At 31.1% G+C, this 19,371-nt stretch overlaps 1 protein-coding gene across 2 annotated transcripts in view; it reads left to right on the forward strand.

Moving 5' to 3' along the window:
- The first annotated feature begins 1,353 nt into the window (after positions 1–1,353).
- LOC139525462 (ranBP-type and C3HC4-type zinc finger-containing protein 1-like) overlaps positions 1,354–19,371 on the forward strand; it is a 219,007-nt gene continuing 200,989 nt past the window's right edge. For both annotated transcript variants that reach the window (XM_071320813.1, XM_071320814.1), the window contains exons 1-2: positions 1,354–1,886; positions 13,399–13,627. In XM_071320813.1, the coding sequence (XP_071176914.1) occupies positions 1,608–1,886; positions 13,399–13,627 (508 nt within the window). In that variant the 5' untranslated portion in view covers positions 1,354–1,607. The remainder of the gene's footprint in view (positions 1,887–13,398; positions 13,628–19,371) is intronic.

The raw sequence follows: 19,371 nt of genomic DNA on the forward strand, positions 1-19,371 counted from the left end.
GCTGCGCCCTGTGGAGCATCTGGTTTTTGTTTGTGGTGCTAAAATTTTCAATTAAAAAATCGAAAAGCGGTAATGATTTAACAACTTGTTAAATTTTCAGAGGGTTAAAATTTCAGGTGAAATTAGACCAGTTTGAACCAGATTGTTTATACCAGGTGATCAATTTACCTTATTAGATCTTATTGTGACATGAAAATTGGTATAAAATAGCAAAAAAGTGTTTTATTGTTAATTTGCAGCTTTTAAAAAAGACATTTATAGGCACAAAATAATATTTGTAACAAAAAAGACAATATATACTATATAATGTAAAAATACTTTGTTTTCTTATATTGGTCATATCTCAAAAACTGTCTTATACAAGTATATATCCATCAAAAAGTTATTAAGCTTTTGAATAAGTTAATATACTTTCTCTTTTCTTTATTCTTTAGGTCAAAATCAGAAGTTAAAACAAAATCACTAATTATTCCACAGAATTTAAAAATTACCTGATTTCACATATATTCAGAACTGTAACATATAAACCCCTTAAAAAAAAAACCACACAAAATAGAGATCTGAGAGTGTTCGTTAACCGACAGCTAGTTTAAATCAAGTTACAACTAATAAAAGAATCATCTATCTATGTCACAACTAGCGCCTGTTCCCAGATACTATAGATGCTAGAATTAAACTGCTTTTATATATATGGAATTTAAATTGATTGTAAGATGTACATTTTAGTGTAGCAGGGTTTATATGACCTCATCTTATTTTTCATGGATCATGATATGACATTGCTAAGTTTATGTGTTAATTATCATGTAAAACTTTGATCTTTAAGACTTAATTACCATACCAAATTTAAACATGATAAGTCATGTAAGTAGCATGCAAGACACATACCCTTAGGAATAGCCATGGGGGTTCGACATCCCCCCCCCTTGAAAATAAATAAGCACTGTTCAAGTCAACGTTTTGTTCGAAATGTGACTGTTAAAGTCGAGTTTGTGAGTCCAAATAACCCTCCCTTGGAAATTCCTGGCTACGGGCCTGAGACATCCATGATTCAATTTCAATTATGTATTATTCATGTGTTTTATTCAAAATGTGCTTACTTTTTGCCAAAAATGAAACATTCAGTTCTTAAATTTGTGTTTAACTGACATGAAGGATGTTATACTGCCTATATAGGTACTTTATGTCAGAATAAGTCTTTCTGGTAAAAACAAAAAGATTTATTTTTTGATATTTTTTTTTAAATCTTTAGTTCATGTTGTACTGATTTTAAATCTTTAATTTCCTGATCTAGTTAGAATCTATATTTAGAAAAAAGTCACTCTTTAAATCTAAACCAGTTTGATTGTAGAAGGAAGTAAAAATTATTAAAGGTGTTTTTACCCTATTAACTTACTGCAAACCAGGAAGAAAATATTTTGACAGGAACATTATAATTACATTGTAAGGTCTTTTGAAGCAACATCTGTTTCTTAACAGTTATTTAGTTTTCTAGAATAAACTGGATTTTTGAACTTCTCTATAAAATTGGTTTATATTACCTGTGTGAAAAAAAAACCTAAGGGGAAAACTTCTGTTGTGAAAGTGAGATTAATAAAAAGAACAACATGAGCAAAGAGACGGATACATGTATATCAGAGAAAAATTCAAGGCCTCTATCGAGTCAAGTGTATTTTTACTATGAATTGCCACAGATAGCAACATGTCATGAGTGTGTTGTGCTTGTTCCTATGCCAAATATAACTTTCAAAAAGAAATCAAAAATTAGTATTTTAAAGAGAAAGAAGTCAGAACAAACATTGCATTCCTTTGGTTCTTGTACTGTTTTATTATTGGAATATGACTCACAGGAGGACATAGTTAATTTCTCAGCATGTGAAAATGAGGTATATATATGTATGCAAAATACATTGGCTTTATCTGCTTAATCTGCATTCTTCTAACCTTTATTTTATATAGGACTTACCAGTCATTATAAAAATCACCATAAAGTATATTAATGATTGTCTTTTATTAAGAACATCTGTATAACTTTTTTTAATATGCATCTGTATAATTTTTTTTTAATATGCAACCGAATTTTTGTTTGTGTTCTTTTTTTAATTGTTCATGAACATTAACAATGTGTTAACTGTTGATATTTATAGCCTTTTTCTTCTTCGCTGTGAATACCACTGTCACACTTATATAATTATAATCAATTTAACTATTGTCAGTTTATTGTCTTAATTTTGTATGCCATAACCATTTAATGTAAATGTGTTTGTGCGAATAAAATATTGTCTATTGTCATATAAATATATACGTGATATATCTATATGCAATTATTTCTGAAATTCCCCATTTCCATTCTCAATTTTATTAATTATTTCTGTGACTGTAAGGGAGCTACCATTTGATTTTTATGGGGGGGGCTAGGATGAAAAATTTTGTCCTGCATTTTTTTTTAGCTGTAATCTCTGTCCTGCCTTTTTATTTTTCGCTCTGTTCGGTCCTGCCTTTTTTTCTAGTTTATCCTGACTTTTTTTTTACCAAAATTGTCGTCCTGACTTTTTTTTTTTGCAAGTGTCTCATCCTGCCTTATTTTTTACTCAAAACTCCTGTCCTGCCTATTTTTTTCAAATTTCATCCTAGCCCCCCCATAAAAATCAAATCGTAGCTCCCTAAATAATATTCTTGCATTAATTTGTAGGATCCTTTACAACAGATAATTCAGCTTATCTGTAACAATAACATCTTCATGCCTTATATATCAGGTACTGTATTACGAGGCTAGATTAAAACTGCCGAGGAAAGGTAACACCCGGCCACCGAAAGCTTTATTTTTGTGCAGCCAAGGTGGACGAGAAGTCCAGGGTCTGGATACAGTGCTGGCGATTTGGTGTCAAGATAGCTCATGAATGCAGTAGCATGAGTTCGAATCCTTGCGAGGGAAGAACAAAAAATTGGTGAAAATTTCGCAAATTTACAGATCTTTTATTGTCATGATTGTTGGGTTGATGTTTAGACGAGTTGTATATACATATACATATATATTTGTATCTTAAAGTTGTCAATTTAGACTTGTTCATATATATATATATATATATATATATATACAAGTCTAAATTGAAAACTACGTTCAACCTATGATTGCGTTGGATTATAACTGCAATTTTTATACGTGTGCATGTAAAACAAATTTTGTTGTAGAAGGGTCTAAATACAGCACAAACAACATTTTCCAAAAGACCGAAAAAGTGAAAAAGTATATTTAAACAAAACGCATTTGACTCACAGGTCGAACAACTGATGACCCTACTGCCATTGGCGATTGCCAAATAAAATTGATCACGAGATGTAACAAAATGGATCTTTATATAAAGAAAACGATAAACCCCACAACAAAGATGTTATGCCACAAACACAAGGTGTCAATATTTTTTTTTTTTTTTATAATTTTTATACGACCGCAAAATTTGAAAATTTTTTCGTCGTATATTGCTATCAGGTCGGCGTCGTCGTCGTCGTCCGGCGTCCGAATACTTTTAGTTTTCGCACTCTTAACTTTAGTAAAAGTGAATGGAAATCTATGAAATTTTAACACAAGGTTTATGACCACAAAAGGAAGGTTGGTATTGATTTTGGGAGTTTTGGTCCCAACATTTTAGGAATTAGGGGCCAAAAAGGGCCCAAATAAGCATTTTCTTGGTTTTCGCACTATAACTTTAGTTTAAGTTAATAGAAATCTATGAAATTTTGACACAAGGTTTATGACCACAAAAGAACGGTTGGGATTGATTTTGGGAGTTTAGGTTTCAACAGTTTAGGAATTAGGGGCCAAAAAAGGGCCCAAATAAGCATTATTCTTGGTTTTCGCACAATAACTTTAGTTTAAGTAAATAGAAATCAATGAAATTTAAACACAATGTTAATGACTACAAAAGGAAGGTTGGTATTGATTTTGGGAGTTTAGGTCCCAACAGTTTAGGAATTAGGGGCCAAAAAGGGACCCAAATAAGCATTTTTCTTGGTTTTCGCACCATAACGTTAGTATAAGTAAATAGAAATCTATGAAATTTAAACACAAGGTTTATGACCATAAAAGGAAGGTTGGTATTGATTTTGGGAGTTTTGGTCCCAACAGAATAAGGGGCCCAAAGGGTCCAAAATTAAACTTTGTTTGATTTCATCAAAATTGAATAATTGGGGTTCTTTGATATGCCGAATCTAACTGTCATGACTGTGTATGTAGATTCTTAACTTTTGGTCCCGTTTTCAAATTGGTCTACATTAAGGTCCAAAGGGTCCAAAATTAAACTTAGTTTGATTTTGACAAAAAATGAATCAGTTAGGTTCTTTGATATGCTGAATCTAAAAATGTACTTAGATTCTTGATTATTGGCCCAGTTTTTAAGTTGGTCCAAATCAGGGTCCAAAATTAAACTTTGTTTGATTTCATCAAAAATTGAATAAATGGGGTTCTTTGATATACCAAATCTAACTGTGTATGTAGATTCTTCATTTTTGGTCCTGTTTTCAAATTGGTCTACACTAAAGTCCAAAGGGTCCAAAATTAAACTTAGTCTGATTTCAACAAAAATTGAAATCTTGGGGTTCTTTGATATGCTGAATCCAAAAATGTACTTAAATTTTTTATTATGGGCCCAGTTTTCAAGTTGGTCCAAATCAGGATCTAAAATTATTATATTAAGTATTGTGCAATAGCAAGTCTTTTCAATTGCACAGTATTGCGCAATGGCAAGAAATATCTAATTGCACAATATTGTGAAATAGCAAATTTTTTTTTAATTAGAGTTATCTTTCTTTGTCCAGAATAGTAAGCAAGAAATATCTAATTGCAAAATATTGTGCAATAGCAAGATTTTTTTTTAATTGGAGTTATCTTTCTTTGTCCAGAATCAACTTAAATCTTTGTTATATACAATATACAATGTATATTCACTTTTTACTACCAACTGATAAATTATAATAAATAACATTCAGTGATAAGCAGTTTTTTTTACATCTTAATATTTTATGATGTATTTAAATGAGTAGTTATTGTTGCAAACTCCATTAGAAATTTTAATTGAGATTAGTTTTGGAATAAGGGAAAGGGGGATGTGATTAAAAAAATTGGGTTCAATTTTTCTCATTTGAAATTTCATAAATAAAAAAGAAAATTTCTTCAAACATTTTTATGCCCCACCTACGATAGTAGAGGGGCATTATGTTTTCTGGTCTGTGCGTCCGTCCGTCCGTCCGTCTGTCCGTTCGTTCGTCCGTCCGTTCGTCCGTCCGTCTGTCCCGCTTCAGGTTAAAGTTTTTGGTCAAGGTAGTTTTTGATGAAGTTTAAGTCCAATCGACTTCAAACTTAGTACACATGTCCCCTATGATATGATCTTTCTAATTTTAATGCCAAATTAGAGTTTTTACCCCAATTTCACGGTCCACTGAACATGGAAAATGATAGTGCGAGTGGGGCATTCGTGTACTGAGGACACATTCTTGTTTTGAGAGGATTAATATTCAACAGCATAGTGAATTGCTCTAAGAGAAAACAAAAATTTTAAGTTCATTAGAACACATTCATTCTGTGTCAGAAACCTATGCTGTGTCAACTATTTAATCACAATCCAAATTTAGAGCTGAATCCAGCTTGAATGTTGTGTCCATACTTGCCCCAACCGTTCAGGGTTCAACCTCTGCGGTCGTATAAAGCTACGCCCTGCGGAGCATCTGTTTTTTTTTGTACACCAGATCTAGATTTCGACAATATATGTCTGTTCAATGATGTTAGGGATCGAAACGGTATTTGGAAGGCCATATAATTTACTCTCAATTTCAGATAGACTCTTGAATTTTAAGAGTCAATATACATGTAGAATGAACGGATCATATAAACCAGAGGGAAAATATGATACAAGCCCAAACAAAAAAATATACACAAGCCTTAATTGAAAACTACGTTCAAACCTATATATATATATATATACAACTCGTCTAAACATCAACCCAACAATGTTAGATCTGTAAATTTGCTTTCACAAACTGAGATTTCGATCGTGACACCAAATCGCCTGCACTGTAACTGGCACGCTAGACCTCACGACCACCTGGGCTTCATAAAAATGAAGCTTTCGGTGGCGGGTGTTACCTTTCCATGTCAGTTATACATACAGTTTATTGTACAATGTGCATTTTTTTTTGAATAAGTAATTTAGCTCTTGAAAACCGATAAATTTATCTACATATCACCATTACAATTCTAATATGCCAGCTGTAGTACAAATGTATCTTACTACGGTAGCTATTGAGCATCATCTGCATACAGCCAACTTAATTCTTTTGTCTGATTAATTGTCAGGTGTAATTTTCAAAAGTTCAAAATCATTTAAAAGAATTCTATTAAATGTTTCCTAGAAGGTCGCATAATAAAATTTCAGAGGTTCAATTAAAAACTCTGTCTAGATATTGAAGTTTTTTTGAAGTTATGCATTTTTAAGATCCACTTGTGAAGTCTGTTGTTAGTTTTAGTAAAAATTTATTTTTTAAAATATACCTACATACTCTGTTGTTATGACTCATTAGAAAGGTATTTCACTTGACATATATATATATATGTAATCGAGATGAACGTGAGGTCATTCCCATGTATTGCTATCGCCTAAATTTCCATTATGCAAATAAGTTTTGGGTTTTCAACGTATCTAGAAAAATTATAGATCTGGGGACATTATCTAGTGCAAAATAACATTGCTTATCTTTTTTTTTTTTTTACTTTTATTTTTTTTATTTCCAACAATTACAACATATACATGACATACATACAATATTATACATATAAGATAAATACAATGTCATTTTTATAAATAAATCTTAATTGGAAATATTTTACATTTTCTATTGAAAAGATAAAAAAATACATGAAATATAAAAAAAAATAATGAAAAATAAATAAAGAAGGAAAACAAAAAAACAAAAAAACAAAACACAAAAGTATTATCCAGTTACATCCCTATCTGTATTTTTTAAATATGACATATATTTATGTTGAAAAAAATTAACGAGACATATTTCTTTCGTAACAACCATCAACACAGATCAAGTACATAACATGACAATGATATTTTCTTTAAAATAGATTATAGTTTAATAATCATAATTAATTGCAACAAAAAAAAAGAAGACATTAGCTGATATTCAATAAAAGTTTTTCAAAAACATTCCATACAATTGTCAAATTCAGTTATCTTTTTATTTTTTACAGCTATCATCACATGATCATACTCTCTAATTTATACATACATGTATCTTTCAGCTTTATTTTAATTGCTTGCAATGAGAGATTCTTTTTTTAGCATCTATTGTACACATATTGTTTAATAGAAAGAAAAATCATGTTGTATGGGTTGTTGGGGAATTAAATTAATATCTTGGATCTTTAAAACACAAAATAATAATATGAAAATGTTTTGTAGTTAGATATATTTATAAAAGTGAAAAATCATTGATAATATCTATGCACACGTACAGAAAAATTGTGTAAAAGCTTGTTGAAGAATATCTTAAGAACGGTTTACGACACTCTTGGCAAGGACCCGTAACTCTGTAATTGTTTTTTGCAGGAAAATATGAATGGCTTAATTCTCATATCCAATCTTTTAGAAAAATCGATTTTTTTACAGAAAAATGTCCACCATGCACTTGCATTGCACTATTATTAGAATAGTAGAATAGAATGATATACAAATGGATGAAAATTATATATATATGCAACTGTTATATTATATAATATATAACAACAAACCAGTGTATACTATGGGAATATTATTATATTAGTATAATATTCCCAGGTATACTGATTTGTATCACTACAATATAATAGTTATTACGGTGCGGTTAAATTTCCTGTCATTTATTCATCATCCATGCTCAAACTTGTCTCAGAAAAAAATATATATCTGTACATTAACCTCAGTTTCAGGTATAGAGATGTGATCTTTTTCTGTGGACATGTGCTTTTGACCATCCACAAGAACGTGCAGTCATCCAATGTTCAGTACTTCAGTACTTTGATTTTAGTACTGTGAATTTTTACTGTATATAAATCAACCTGTAGCTTAAATTAATAAATATATAAAAATAATAGAATCTGAAGGAGGGGAGATATATAACCAGTATATTTTAGATGCAAGAATGTTAAAATGAAAATGTGAAAATTGTACTGTTGAACATTTATGGTCTATATTGACGGGGAGGACAGGGGGTACCCTTCTCCCTCCTCCCACCCCTCTTCTCCTTTCTCCTATCCTCGTTCTCCTTTCTCCCATTAGAATAAAACATCTCCTTTTGAGATATTTTTTCTTGAAATATTAGATCATTTTTTAAAAGGAGAGATATTTTATTTTTTCTCCTTTCTCCCAGCCTTCCTCTCCTTTCTCCTACCCCCTTTCTACCCGTCTCCCTTTCTACCCGTCTCCCTTACCCCTGTCCTCCCCCTCGATATTGATATGTGTTTAAACGATGCTTATATTTGCTTATTTAAATGTCAGGCCTGTAGCCAGGAATTTCAAAGGGGGGGTTCATTGGACTCATGAACTCGACTTTAACAGTCACAATTTGAACAAAACATTGACTTTAACAGTGCTTATTTGATTTCAAGGTTGGACAAACCCCCTGAACCCCCTGGCTACGGGTATGAATGTTTGCTTGTTATGACTTAGAACATTAATATTGCGAGTATGTTATTTTAACTTTATATTTTTTTTCCCAAGAATTTTAACAGGTTGATAACATACAATTAAGTCCAGTCAAACTAAGATTTAACCTCAAACTAATTGTAACAGAAAATATTTTGGTTCTAATCTATAGCATTATGCCCTTGATATACACAGAAAAAAGTCCCATAAAATCTAACTTGAGGAAAACTCAAAATCAGCATTTTTTGAAGGGGAAATATATTTGTAACTCCTCAAAAATGAGTCTTTTTTGGTCAGTTTTTGGTTGATTTTCTTGAAATTTATGTAAAGTATGATACTTTGATGGGGTTATTAATTGGTATTTGACTAAATTATATAATCTTCTGCTCAGGAAATGTACAAAACCGAAGTGTTATGGGTAGTTCTATTTTTTTTGTGCATTTTTCATTGAAGAAATTGCAAATTTGAAGCTTTGTGACCCTTTTGAAAAAATAATGTGAAAATTTGGTATTGTTTATATCTGTATATATTATATTTTTTTCAGCATCTTACTTGTCCTAAGAAACTTTAAACCACAAAAAGAAGAATACATGCTTCATTATTTTTGTTAGATTTGAGATTCTTTAATTTGACATGTTGAAAAATTCAATAAATGGTCAACTAATGAATTACGAAATCTAGAATATAGCTTGTTAAAAGATATGAAAACACCTTTAGAGTTGTTTGTTATACTCTAAAGACCGCTAAAAAAACAAGAATCAATACATTCTGATGAATAGAAGCGGAAAAATTATTATTTTGTATCAATTTTCATTGATATTTCTGCCTTTTTATACGACCGCAAAAATTGAAAATTTTTTGGTCATATATTGGTATCACGTCAGCGTCTGAAGACTTTGGGTTTTTGCACTATAACTTTAGTATAAGTGAATAGAAATCTATGAAATTTAAACACAAGGTTTATGACCATTAAAGGAAGGTTGGGATTGATTTTGGAAGTTTTGGTCCCAATAGTTTGGGAATTAGGGGCCAAAAAGGGCCCAAATAAGCATTTTCTTGGTTTTCGCACTATAACTTAAGTTTAAGTAAATAGAAATCTATGAAATTTTGACACAAGGTTTATGACCACAAAAGGAAGGTTGGGATTGATTTTGGGAGTTTTGGTCCCAACAGTTTGGGAATAAGGGACCCAAAGGGTCCAAAATTAAACTTTGTTTGAATTCATCAAAAATTGAATAATTGGGGTTCTTTGATATGCCAAATCTAACTGTGCATGTAGATTCTTAATTTTTGGTCCCATTTTTCAAATTTGTCTACATTAAGGTCCAAAGGGTCCAAAATTAAACTTAGTTTGATTATAACAAAAATTGAATTCTTGGGGTTCTTTGATATGCTGAATCTAAACATGTACTTATTTTTTTGATAATGGGGGCCCAGTTTTCACAATATAAAGTGCAATATTCACTTTTACTACCAACTGATTAATTAAAACACTCTTTGCCATTCAGTGATTACAAGCACTTTTATTACCACTCTAGGGTTATGCCCCTTTACAAGTGGAAAAACTGAAGATTTTTTTCGTTTCTGTTCTCTTAACTTAAGTTTGTCTCAACTAAATTTAATGAAATGTTTATATAATTCTTAGAACCTCTAAACTCAGTTCAAGTTAAATTTTTGGGTAGCTTCACTTTTACAGTTCTTGAATTATGTCCCTTTTTAACGTTACATGCTAGTGGGGGCATCATCTGTGTCCCTTTTGACACATTCACCATTTATGTTTTTAGAAGTTAAGTACTATTAATTAAAATTAATTTTAACCATGACATTTCATATTTTATTATTTTATGATGTATTTTAATGAGTAGTTATTGTTGCAAACTCCATTAGAAATTTGAATTGAGATCATTTTTAGAAAAAGGGAAAAGGGGAGATGGGGAAAAAATAGTGGGGGGTTCAATTTTTCAGATTTTAGAAATAAAAAGAAAATTTCTTCAAATATTTTTTTTTTTGAGAGGATTAATATTCAACAGCAAAAAAAATTATTTTAAGTTCATTAGACCACATTAATTCTGTGTCAGAAACCTATGCTGTGTCAACTATTTATAATCACAATCCAAATTAAGAGCTGAATCCAGCTTGAATGTTGTGTCCATACTTGCCCCAAGCGTTAAGGGTTCGACCTCTGTGGTCGTATAAAGCTGCGCCATACAGAGCATCTGGTTGATGCAATAATTACCCATTTTTATTGAGCCTGTGACTTTTGCTTGAAGGGTTAGCTTACTTCTAAAAAGCTTTATATTTTAGAAGGTCGGAGACCTGGATGCTTCTTACTTTGTATATATTTGCCTTATGTTACAAAATTTCCGTCTGTCACATGTCAATTGTCCTTGACCTCATTTTCCTGGTTCAGAGTTTACTTGAAGAAAAAGTTAAGATTTTTATGCCCCAGCAGTAGTGAACAGGGCATTAAGTTTTACCCTTATCTGTCTGTATGTCAGTACATCCAAAGTTGGTCTCCTCTAACTTTTATTTGCCTAAACCAAATGTTATGAAGCTTAAATAAAATGCTAATTACCACAAAACACAGATCAAGTTTGAATTTTGGTGGTGTCTGTGACTTTAACCTTTCTAGAGTTATACCCCTTTACAAATAGAAAAATTGCTGAAATTTTTGTTTCTGTTCTCTAGCTTTAGTTTGCTAAATGTTATCTAATCTGTTTGAATAAATGTATAAGTTCTGTCATAAAAAAAAAAGATGTGGTATGATTTTAATTGCCAATGAGACAACTCTTCTCGAGACCAAATGGCACAGAAATTAACAACTATATGTCATCATACAGCCTTCAAAATGAGCAAAGTCCATACTGCATAGTCAGTTATAAAAAGCCCTGATTGAATTGACAAATGTGAAACAAATCAAACGAGAAAACTATTAAATGGCCTAATTAATATACCAAAAAATGAATGAATTTTTTTTTTAACCAAGTGCACTGAATTACAATCTCCAGACTTCATGGACTTGGGACAGGCACATACATACAGAATGTGGCAATGTCTATTGCCAAAATTCACGATACATATAACCAAAATCATGTTTATTGTTATTATTGTATTTTACTTCCTTAAAAAATATACAAGCTTTGGACAACTAACTTCAGTTTTTATACGCCCGTCGTCTTTTAGACGGGACGTATTATGGTATACCGTTGTCCGTCTGTCCGTCCGTCCGTCTGTCCGTCCGTCCGTCCGTCGTCCACACTTCGGACAATAACTCAAAAACGCTTTCACCAATTTCCATGAAACTTAAGTGAATTGTTTATATCTATTGACGTAAGCTCCCTTTCGTTTTTTTTTAATTTCAGATTTTAAGTTTTGGATTTATGGGGCTTTATTCATAAAAAAGGGGGGATTTTCAACACTTCGGACAATAACTCAAAAAGGCTTTCACCAATGTCCATGAAATTTTGTTGAATTGTTTATATCTATTGATGTAAGCTCCCTTTCAATTTTTATAAATTTCAGATTTTAAGTTTTGCATTTATGGGGCTTTATTCATAAAAAAAGGGGGATTTTCAACACTTCGGACAATAACTCAAAAAGGCTTTCACCAATGTCCATGAAACTTTGGTGAATTGTTTATATCTATTGATGTAAGCTCCCTTTCAATTTTTATAAATTTCAGATTTTAAGTTTTGGATTTATGGGGCTTTATTCATAAAAAAAGGGGGATTTTCAACACTTCGGACAATAACTCAAAAAGGCTTTCACCAATGTCTATAAAACTTTGGTGAATTGTTTATATCTATTGATGTAAGCTCTCTTTCAATTTTTATAAATTTCAGATTTTAAGTTTTGGATTCATGGGGCTTTATTCATAAAAAAAAAGGGGGATTTTCAACGCTTCAACACTTCGGACAATAACTCAAAAAGGCATTCACCAATGTCCATGAAACTTTGGTGAATTGTTTATATCTATTGATGTAAGCTCCCTTTCAATTTTTATAAATTTCAGATTTTACATTTCCGTGTTATGAATTTTTATGCTTAAAAAAGGGGGTATTTTCCAATTTTGGGACAATAACTAACACTTTCACAAAATTTTATGCAACTTTGATACATTGTTTATATCTATTGACATAAGCTCCCTTTCCATTTTTATAAATTTTAGATTTTACGTTTTCTAAAGTAATGAATTTTTATTCTTAAAAAAGGGGGATTTTATGAAACTTTGGTGAATATATTAATGTAACATCCCTTTTGATTTGTATATATATTTCTAGTTGATCATATAAATTCATTTAAAGCTTAAAAGACAAGTTAAAAGAGCAACGGGCGTATCATGCGCTAAAGCGCAGCCCTTTATTTATCAAATAACCAACAATACATGTACATACAATTGGTATAATTTTGTGTTTTCATTTTGTACATGTTTTACCTACATGTAGCGAGAACTCAAGTACCACTTGATAAATTCAATGGGAACTTGATTAGTAAATCTTTACAGAGTTGACACCCCTACTATATATATAACTCTCCTTTAATACCAAATGTTGAATTTTTCATGACCATTTTTGGCACATTGTGTACTTTAACCCATGCTTGGATGCATATGATGATTTGGATAAACTGTAACAATAACTGTAGCACAAAGGTTCATTTTAAGGGTTAATGAATTTTAAAAAATAAAAAAATACCTTCTTTTTTTCCATTTCAGACACCAGCAATTACCATAAACCTAAATCGAATTATAGACAAATCATTGGAACACAATGTAAAAGAGTCTAAAGTTTGGCATGAGTTCCATTTGAATGATCACGGGAAAAAAAGATCATTTGTTTTACAGTTCCAGAAAGGACCTGAGTTTGATGAGTTTTATCAGAAACTTCAGAATGTCATCTTTACTCTGAATTCTTGTAGAGAAGGCAAAACAACAACAAATAAAAGTAGGTGCTGGTTATTGTTGTTATTGGTTTGGTAGGTGGCTTACTTATGTAGTAAATGCGCCTTAAATTCATATAACATAAATATTATGTATATATACTTTCAGTCCTTAATTTATTTTTAGTATTACGTTTTGGCGAGTAATTATATGAAACTTTGATGAACATGGTTGACTGAGTTACTAAGAAATATATATATGTACAAATGTAGAGAGAAAAAAAACCCACAAAACAGAAAATACATGTAATAGGAAAATGAAAAAAAAAAAAAAAATAAAGCAAATGATAGTCCCTAATGAAATGTACATTACTAATTGATAGGTATCATAAAATTGTTTAGAAATTTTGTCTGGTTGTTCACCTTTGTGTCGTCTGTGATTTACTTTAACCAAAAAAAGTATATATAGAAACATATAACAAGACATGTGCTAGTTAAAAATGCTACCAATGTAAGGACGCCTCCCTCAATTGATGTAGCAGATAAAAAATCCTTAAGTAAGGATAGGTTGTAGTTTTTCCTTTTCCGTAACGGCAAGTTGCGTCAATTTTTTCCAAATAAATTTCCATAGACATACTGATATTTAGTGATTCCTCATTCCCTGACGAGAAAAAACACTAGAGATAAAGTAATATATCTAGAACCGATTCCGTTAACATTTTGGATATAGTTTCTAAAACTGTTCGTAAAAACCGTTCTCATGGTTGTAGGACAAATCGCAATCAAAGAAAATTTCGGACTAATCATACCAATATTTCGGACCTAATTTCTATTTCAAAAAACAACGGCAGACATTATCTGTTAACAAAACTCTGTTCATTACCGGTTAATGAGTTAAATAAAATTTTGGAGGATTGCAACACAATTTCATATAGCAGTCCTATAAGTATGAAATTGTTCAAATTATTATGGCATTATATTGTTATTCTAAACTATTTCCCAAAATTGATCGCCCTGAAGATCATAAAAAACATTTTATTAAAATAAAGTATGTCAATAAAGGTTTTGATTTTGTAAATATTGCCAGTATATTTAACGACCATTCTGTTAAAGAACAAATTCCTGGATATTTTGACAATACTGAGCTACCTCTTATTTGTTATATTTACAAGAAATCTACCCGGAAATTTGTGTTTAATTATAGTCAACTGTGTAAAGATGTTAATATCAGTGAAAATACATCTACTTAATGTAATTGTAGTACCTCTGAATATATTTATGGACCCATTTCCCATGTTATAACAGGAGATCTTAACATCGTTCAAGACCGAGAGTTAAAATCATTCCTCAGTAAAGGACCTAAATATCGCCCCCCTTCAATTATTAATTGGAATGAGTGTCGTAGTATCATCCACGACTCACTCCATACTTACTGTATGAAATGGATAAAACGGGAAAAAGCTGACAAAATATCGTTGGACTCTTTTTTTTAATTCAGTAATGAAAATAGTTGATATACGTATTCAACATTTTAAAGAACATTTTACTATTAACAATAACCACAAAAGACCTATTTCTCGTATCAAATAAAGGCAACAGTAGTATACCGCTGTTCAAACTCATAAATCCATGGACAAAAAACATAAACTAAAAGAACTAGCCAAGAAATTTGTTTTTGTCTCGGCCGATAAAGCTGCTAATAATATTATTATTGTTTGACGTAAATTTTACATTGAGGTTCTGAAAAAAGAAATCACCAATTCACCAACATTCCAACTGACTCCATTTTCTGAAAACGACATCTGTAACAAACATAAACTTTTAGCTACCGCTTTACAAGCAGAGCCAAATACAATGAAAGTCCCAAATATGTACTGGCTTCCGAAGCTACACAAAACACCTTACAAATATAGATTTATTTCGTCTTCAAGCCATTGTTCCACTACTAAATTGTCTATTCTTCTTACCAGCACACTTGGTACAATTAAAAACCTGATAATAAATTGTTCAAATAAGGCCTTCGAAAATAGTGGAATTAATTACTTTTGGAGTGTCAAGAACTCGTTGGAAGTACATGATAAATTGCATGCTTATATTGGTGATTTTAAATCTGTTCAAAGTTTTGATTTTTCTACCCTGTATACCACATTGCCTCACATTCTCATTAAGAAAAAATTCACACACCTAATTAAATGGGCATTTAAAAAGCCAGAATGTGAATATATATGTTCAAATTATATCGCCTTTAATTGTAATCCCTTTAAGTCGGACACTAAAGGCAATTAAGAGATTAAATAGCTAGGTGTTAATTGCCCTCAGGGTGATAACTGTTTGGATGTGAATATCCCAAGCTGACACTTGTGATTAATACCACGTGTCTGCAATCACCAATTTCGACATGGAAAAATGCAATCACAAAACAATTCGAAATCTATGTTTTGTATTACAAAATTTCAAAGATTGAAACGATGTTTTTAATTTTTTTAAAGATCGTTTATTTGTGCAACTCTCCAAAAATTTATACTTTTTATACGACCGCAAAATTTGAAAAATTTTTCGTCGTATATTGCTATCACATTGGCGTCGGCGTCGTCGTCGTCGTCGTCGTCGTCCGGCGTCCGAATACTTTTAGTTTTCGCACTCTAACTTTTGTAAAAGTGAATGGAAATCTATGAAATTTTAATACAAGGTTTATGACCACAAAAGGAAGGTTGGTATTGATTTTGGGAGTTTTGGTCCCAACATTTTAGGAATTAGGGGCCAAAAAGGGCCCAAATAAGCATTTTCTTGGTTTTCGCACTATAACTTTAGTTTAAGTTAATAGAAATCTATGAAATTTTGACACAAGGTTTATGACCACAAAAGAAAGGTTGGGATTGATTTTGGGAGTTTTGGTTCCAACAGTTTAGGAATTAGGGGCCAAAAAAGGGCCCAAATAAGCATTATTCTAGGTTTTCGCACAATAACTTTAGTTTAAGTAAATAGAAATCAATGAAATTTAAACACAATGTTTATGACCACAAAAGGAAGGTTGGTATTGATTTTGGGAGTTTTGGTCCTAACAGTTTAGGAATAAGGGGCCCAAAGGGTCCAAAATTGAACTTTGTGTGATTTCATCAAAAATTGAATAATTGGGGTTCTTTGATATGCCGAATCTAACTATGTATGTAGATTCTTAACTTTTGGTCCCGTTTTCAAATTGGTCTACATTAAGGTCCAAAGGGTCCAAAATTAAACTTAGTTTGATTTTAACAAAAATTGAATCCTTGGGGTTCTTTGATATGCTGAATTTAAAAATGTACTTAGATTTTTAATTATTGGCCTAGTTTTCAAGTTGGTCCAAATGGGGGTCTAAAATTAAACTTTGTTTGATTTCATCAAAAATTGAATAAATGGGTTCTTTGATATGCAAAATCTAACTGTGTATGTAGATTCTTAATTTTTGGTCCAGTTTTCAAATTGGTCTACATTAAGGTCCAAAGGGTCCAAAATTAAACTAAGTTTGAGTTTAACAAAAATTAAATTCTTGGGCTTATTTGATATGCTTTATCTAAATATGTACTTTGATTTTTGATTATGGGCCCAGTTTTCAAGTTGGTCCAAATCAGGATTCCATATGAAATATTGTGCAATAGCAAGAAATTTTCAATTGCACAGTATTGCACAATAGCAAGAAATATCTAATTGCACAATATTGTGCAATAGCAATTAATTTTCAATTGGAGTTATCTTTCTTTGTATAGAATAGTAGTTGATAATATATGTTGGAAATTTGCCAGACATGACTATGATGTCATTTTCTATTTTTATTTGCCAATAACTTTATGTAAATGACTTCATTGGAAATTTGCCAATATAAAATGTTGCTGATGAAGCTTTTTTTCCTTATCTTATCTAAAATGTTTTTAGATAATGTATGTTGGACATTTGCCAGACATGACTATGATGTCATTTCCTATTTTTATTTGCCAATAACTTTATGTAAATAACTTCATTGGTAATTTGCCAATATAAAATGTTGCTGATGAAGTTTTTTTTATTGTTTTATACAATAAACAATGTATATTCACTTTTACTACCAACCAATCTTTACCATTCAGTGATAACAAGCACTTTATTTTACATTTTAATATTTTATGATGTATTTAAAAGAGTAGTTATTGTTGCAAACTCCATAAGAAATTTGAATTGATATCAGTTTTGGAAAAAGGGAAACGGGGATGTGAAAAAAAAGGGGGGGGGGGGGTTAAATTTTTCTCATTTCAGATTTCATAAATAAAAAGAAAATTTCTTCAAACATTTTTTTGAGAGGATTAATATTCAACAGCATAGTGAATTGCTCAAAGGCAAAAAAAAACTTTTAAGTTCATTAGACCACATTCGTTCTGTGTCAGAAACCTATGCTGTGTCATGATCAACTATTTAATTTTAGATTTAAAAAGTTTGAAGAAGAAATCTTTAATTGATTTGTAAAATCTTGACATTTGTTTTGTGTAAAAAAAAACCATGTAATGTCAAAAATTTGATCACAATCCAAATTCAGAGCTGTATCACGCTTGAATGTTTTGTCCATACTTGCCCCAACTGTTCAGGGTTCGACCTCTGCGGTCGTATAAAGCTGCGCCCTGCGGAGCACCTGGTTTTTTCTTCCGGTAATACGAGAGCGAGAATTTTGGTTTAGAGCTAAAATAAGTTTAATACTTCTTTAAAAAGTTATCATAATTAGCTTAAGTTTATGTTTAATCCATACATATAATGCATTAAAAGCGTCTTATTCATTCACAATCTCTTGTCAAACAATGTTTATTCTCGGACTCATTTTCGTAAATTTTTCAACGGCCGCCACTGCACATTTTTGTGTAAACTACGGATAGGAACTGGACCAGATATGACAAAAATCTGCATTTTCAAGATAATGACAACAGATGGACAGTAGACAGAAAAAATATATCAAGAGAGAAAACTACGCACCTTTAATTGTAATCCCTTTAAGTCGGACACTAAAGGCAATTAAGAGATTAAATAGCTAGGTGTTAATTGCCCATCAGGGTGATAACTGTTTGGATGTGAATATCCCAAGCTGACACTTGTGATTAATACCACGTGTCTGCAATCACCAATTTCGACATGGAAAAATGCAATCACAAAACAATTCGAAATCTATGTTTTGTATTACAAAATTTCAAAGATTGAAACGATGTTTTTAATTTTTTTAAAGATCGTTTATTTGTGCAACTCTCCAAAAATTTATACTTTTTTTTCTTCCGGTAATACGAGAGCGAGAATTTTGGTTTAGAGCTAAAATAAGTTTAATACTTCTTTAAAAAGTTATCATAATTAGCTTAAGTTTATGTTTAATCCATACATATAATGCATTAAAAGCGTCTTATTCATTCACAATCTCTTGTCAAACAATGTTTATTCTCGGACTCATTTTCGTAAATTTTTCAACGGCCGCCACTGCACATTTTTGTGTAAACTACGGATAGGAACTGGACCAGATATGACAAAAATCTGCATTTTCACGATAATGACAACAGATGGACAGTAGACAGAAAAAATATATCAAGAGAGAAAACTACGCATTAAGACTATTTGTTAGATAACTTTGTTAAAAATACATATCATTTTGATGTAAAGATAAGAAACAACTGAGACTAAGGCCGTGTTCACACCAAACACCATGTACAGTAAACTTGTTTACAATTAGTTTAATATACTGGACATTGGTTTCACATTAAATTTGTTCACATCTATACACCTGTACATAAGATTTGTTTACACTTGTAAACTCTATGTCATTTAAATG

The sequence above is a fragment of the Mytilus edulis genome, chromosome 5 (genome assembly GCF_963676685.1).
Source record: "Mytilus edulis chromosome 5, xbMytEdul2.2, whole genome shotgun sequence".
NCBI lineage: Eukaryota > Metazoa > Mollusca > Bivalvia > Mytilida > Mytilidae > Mytilus > Mytilus edulis.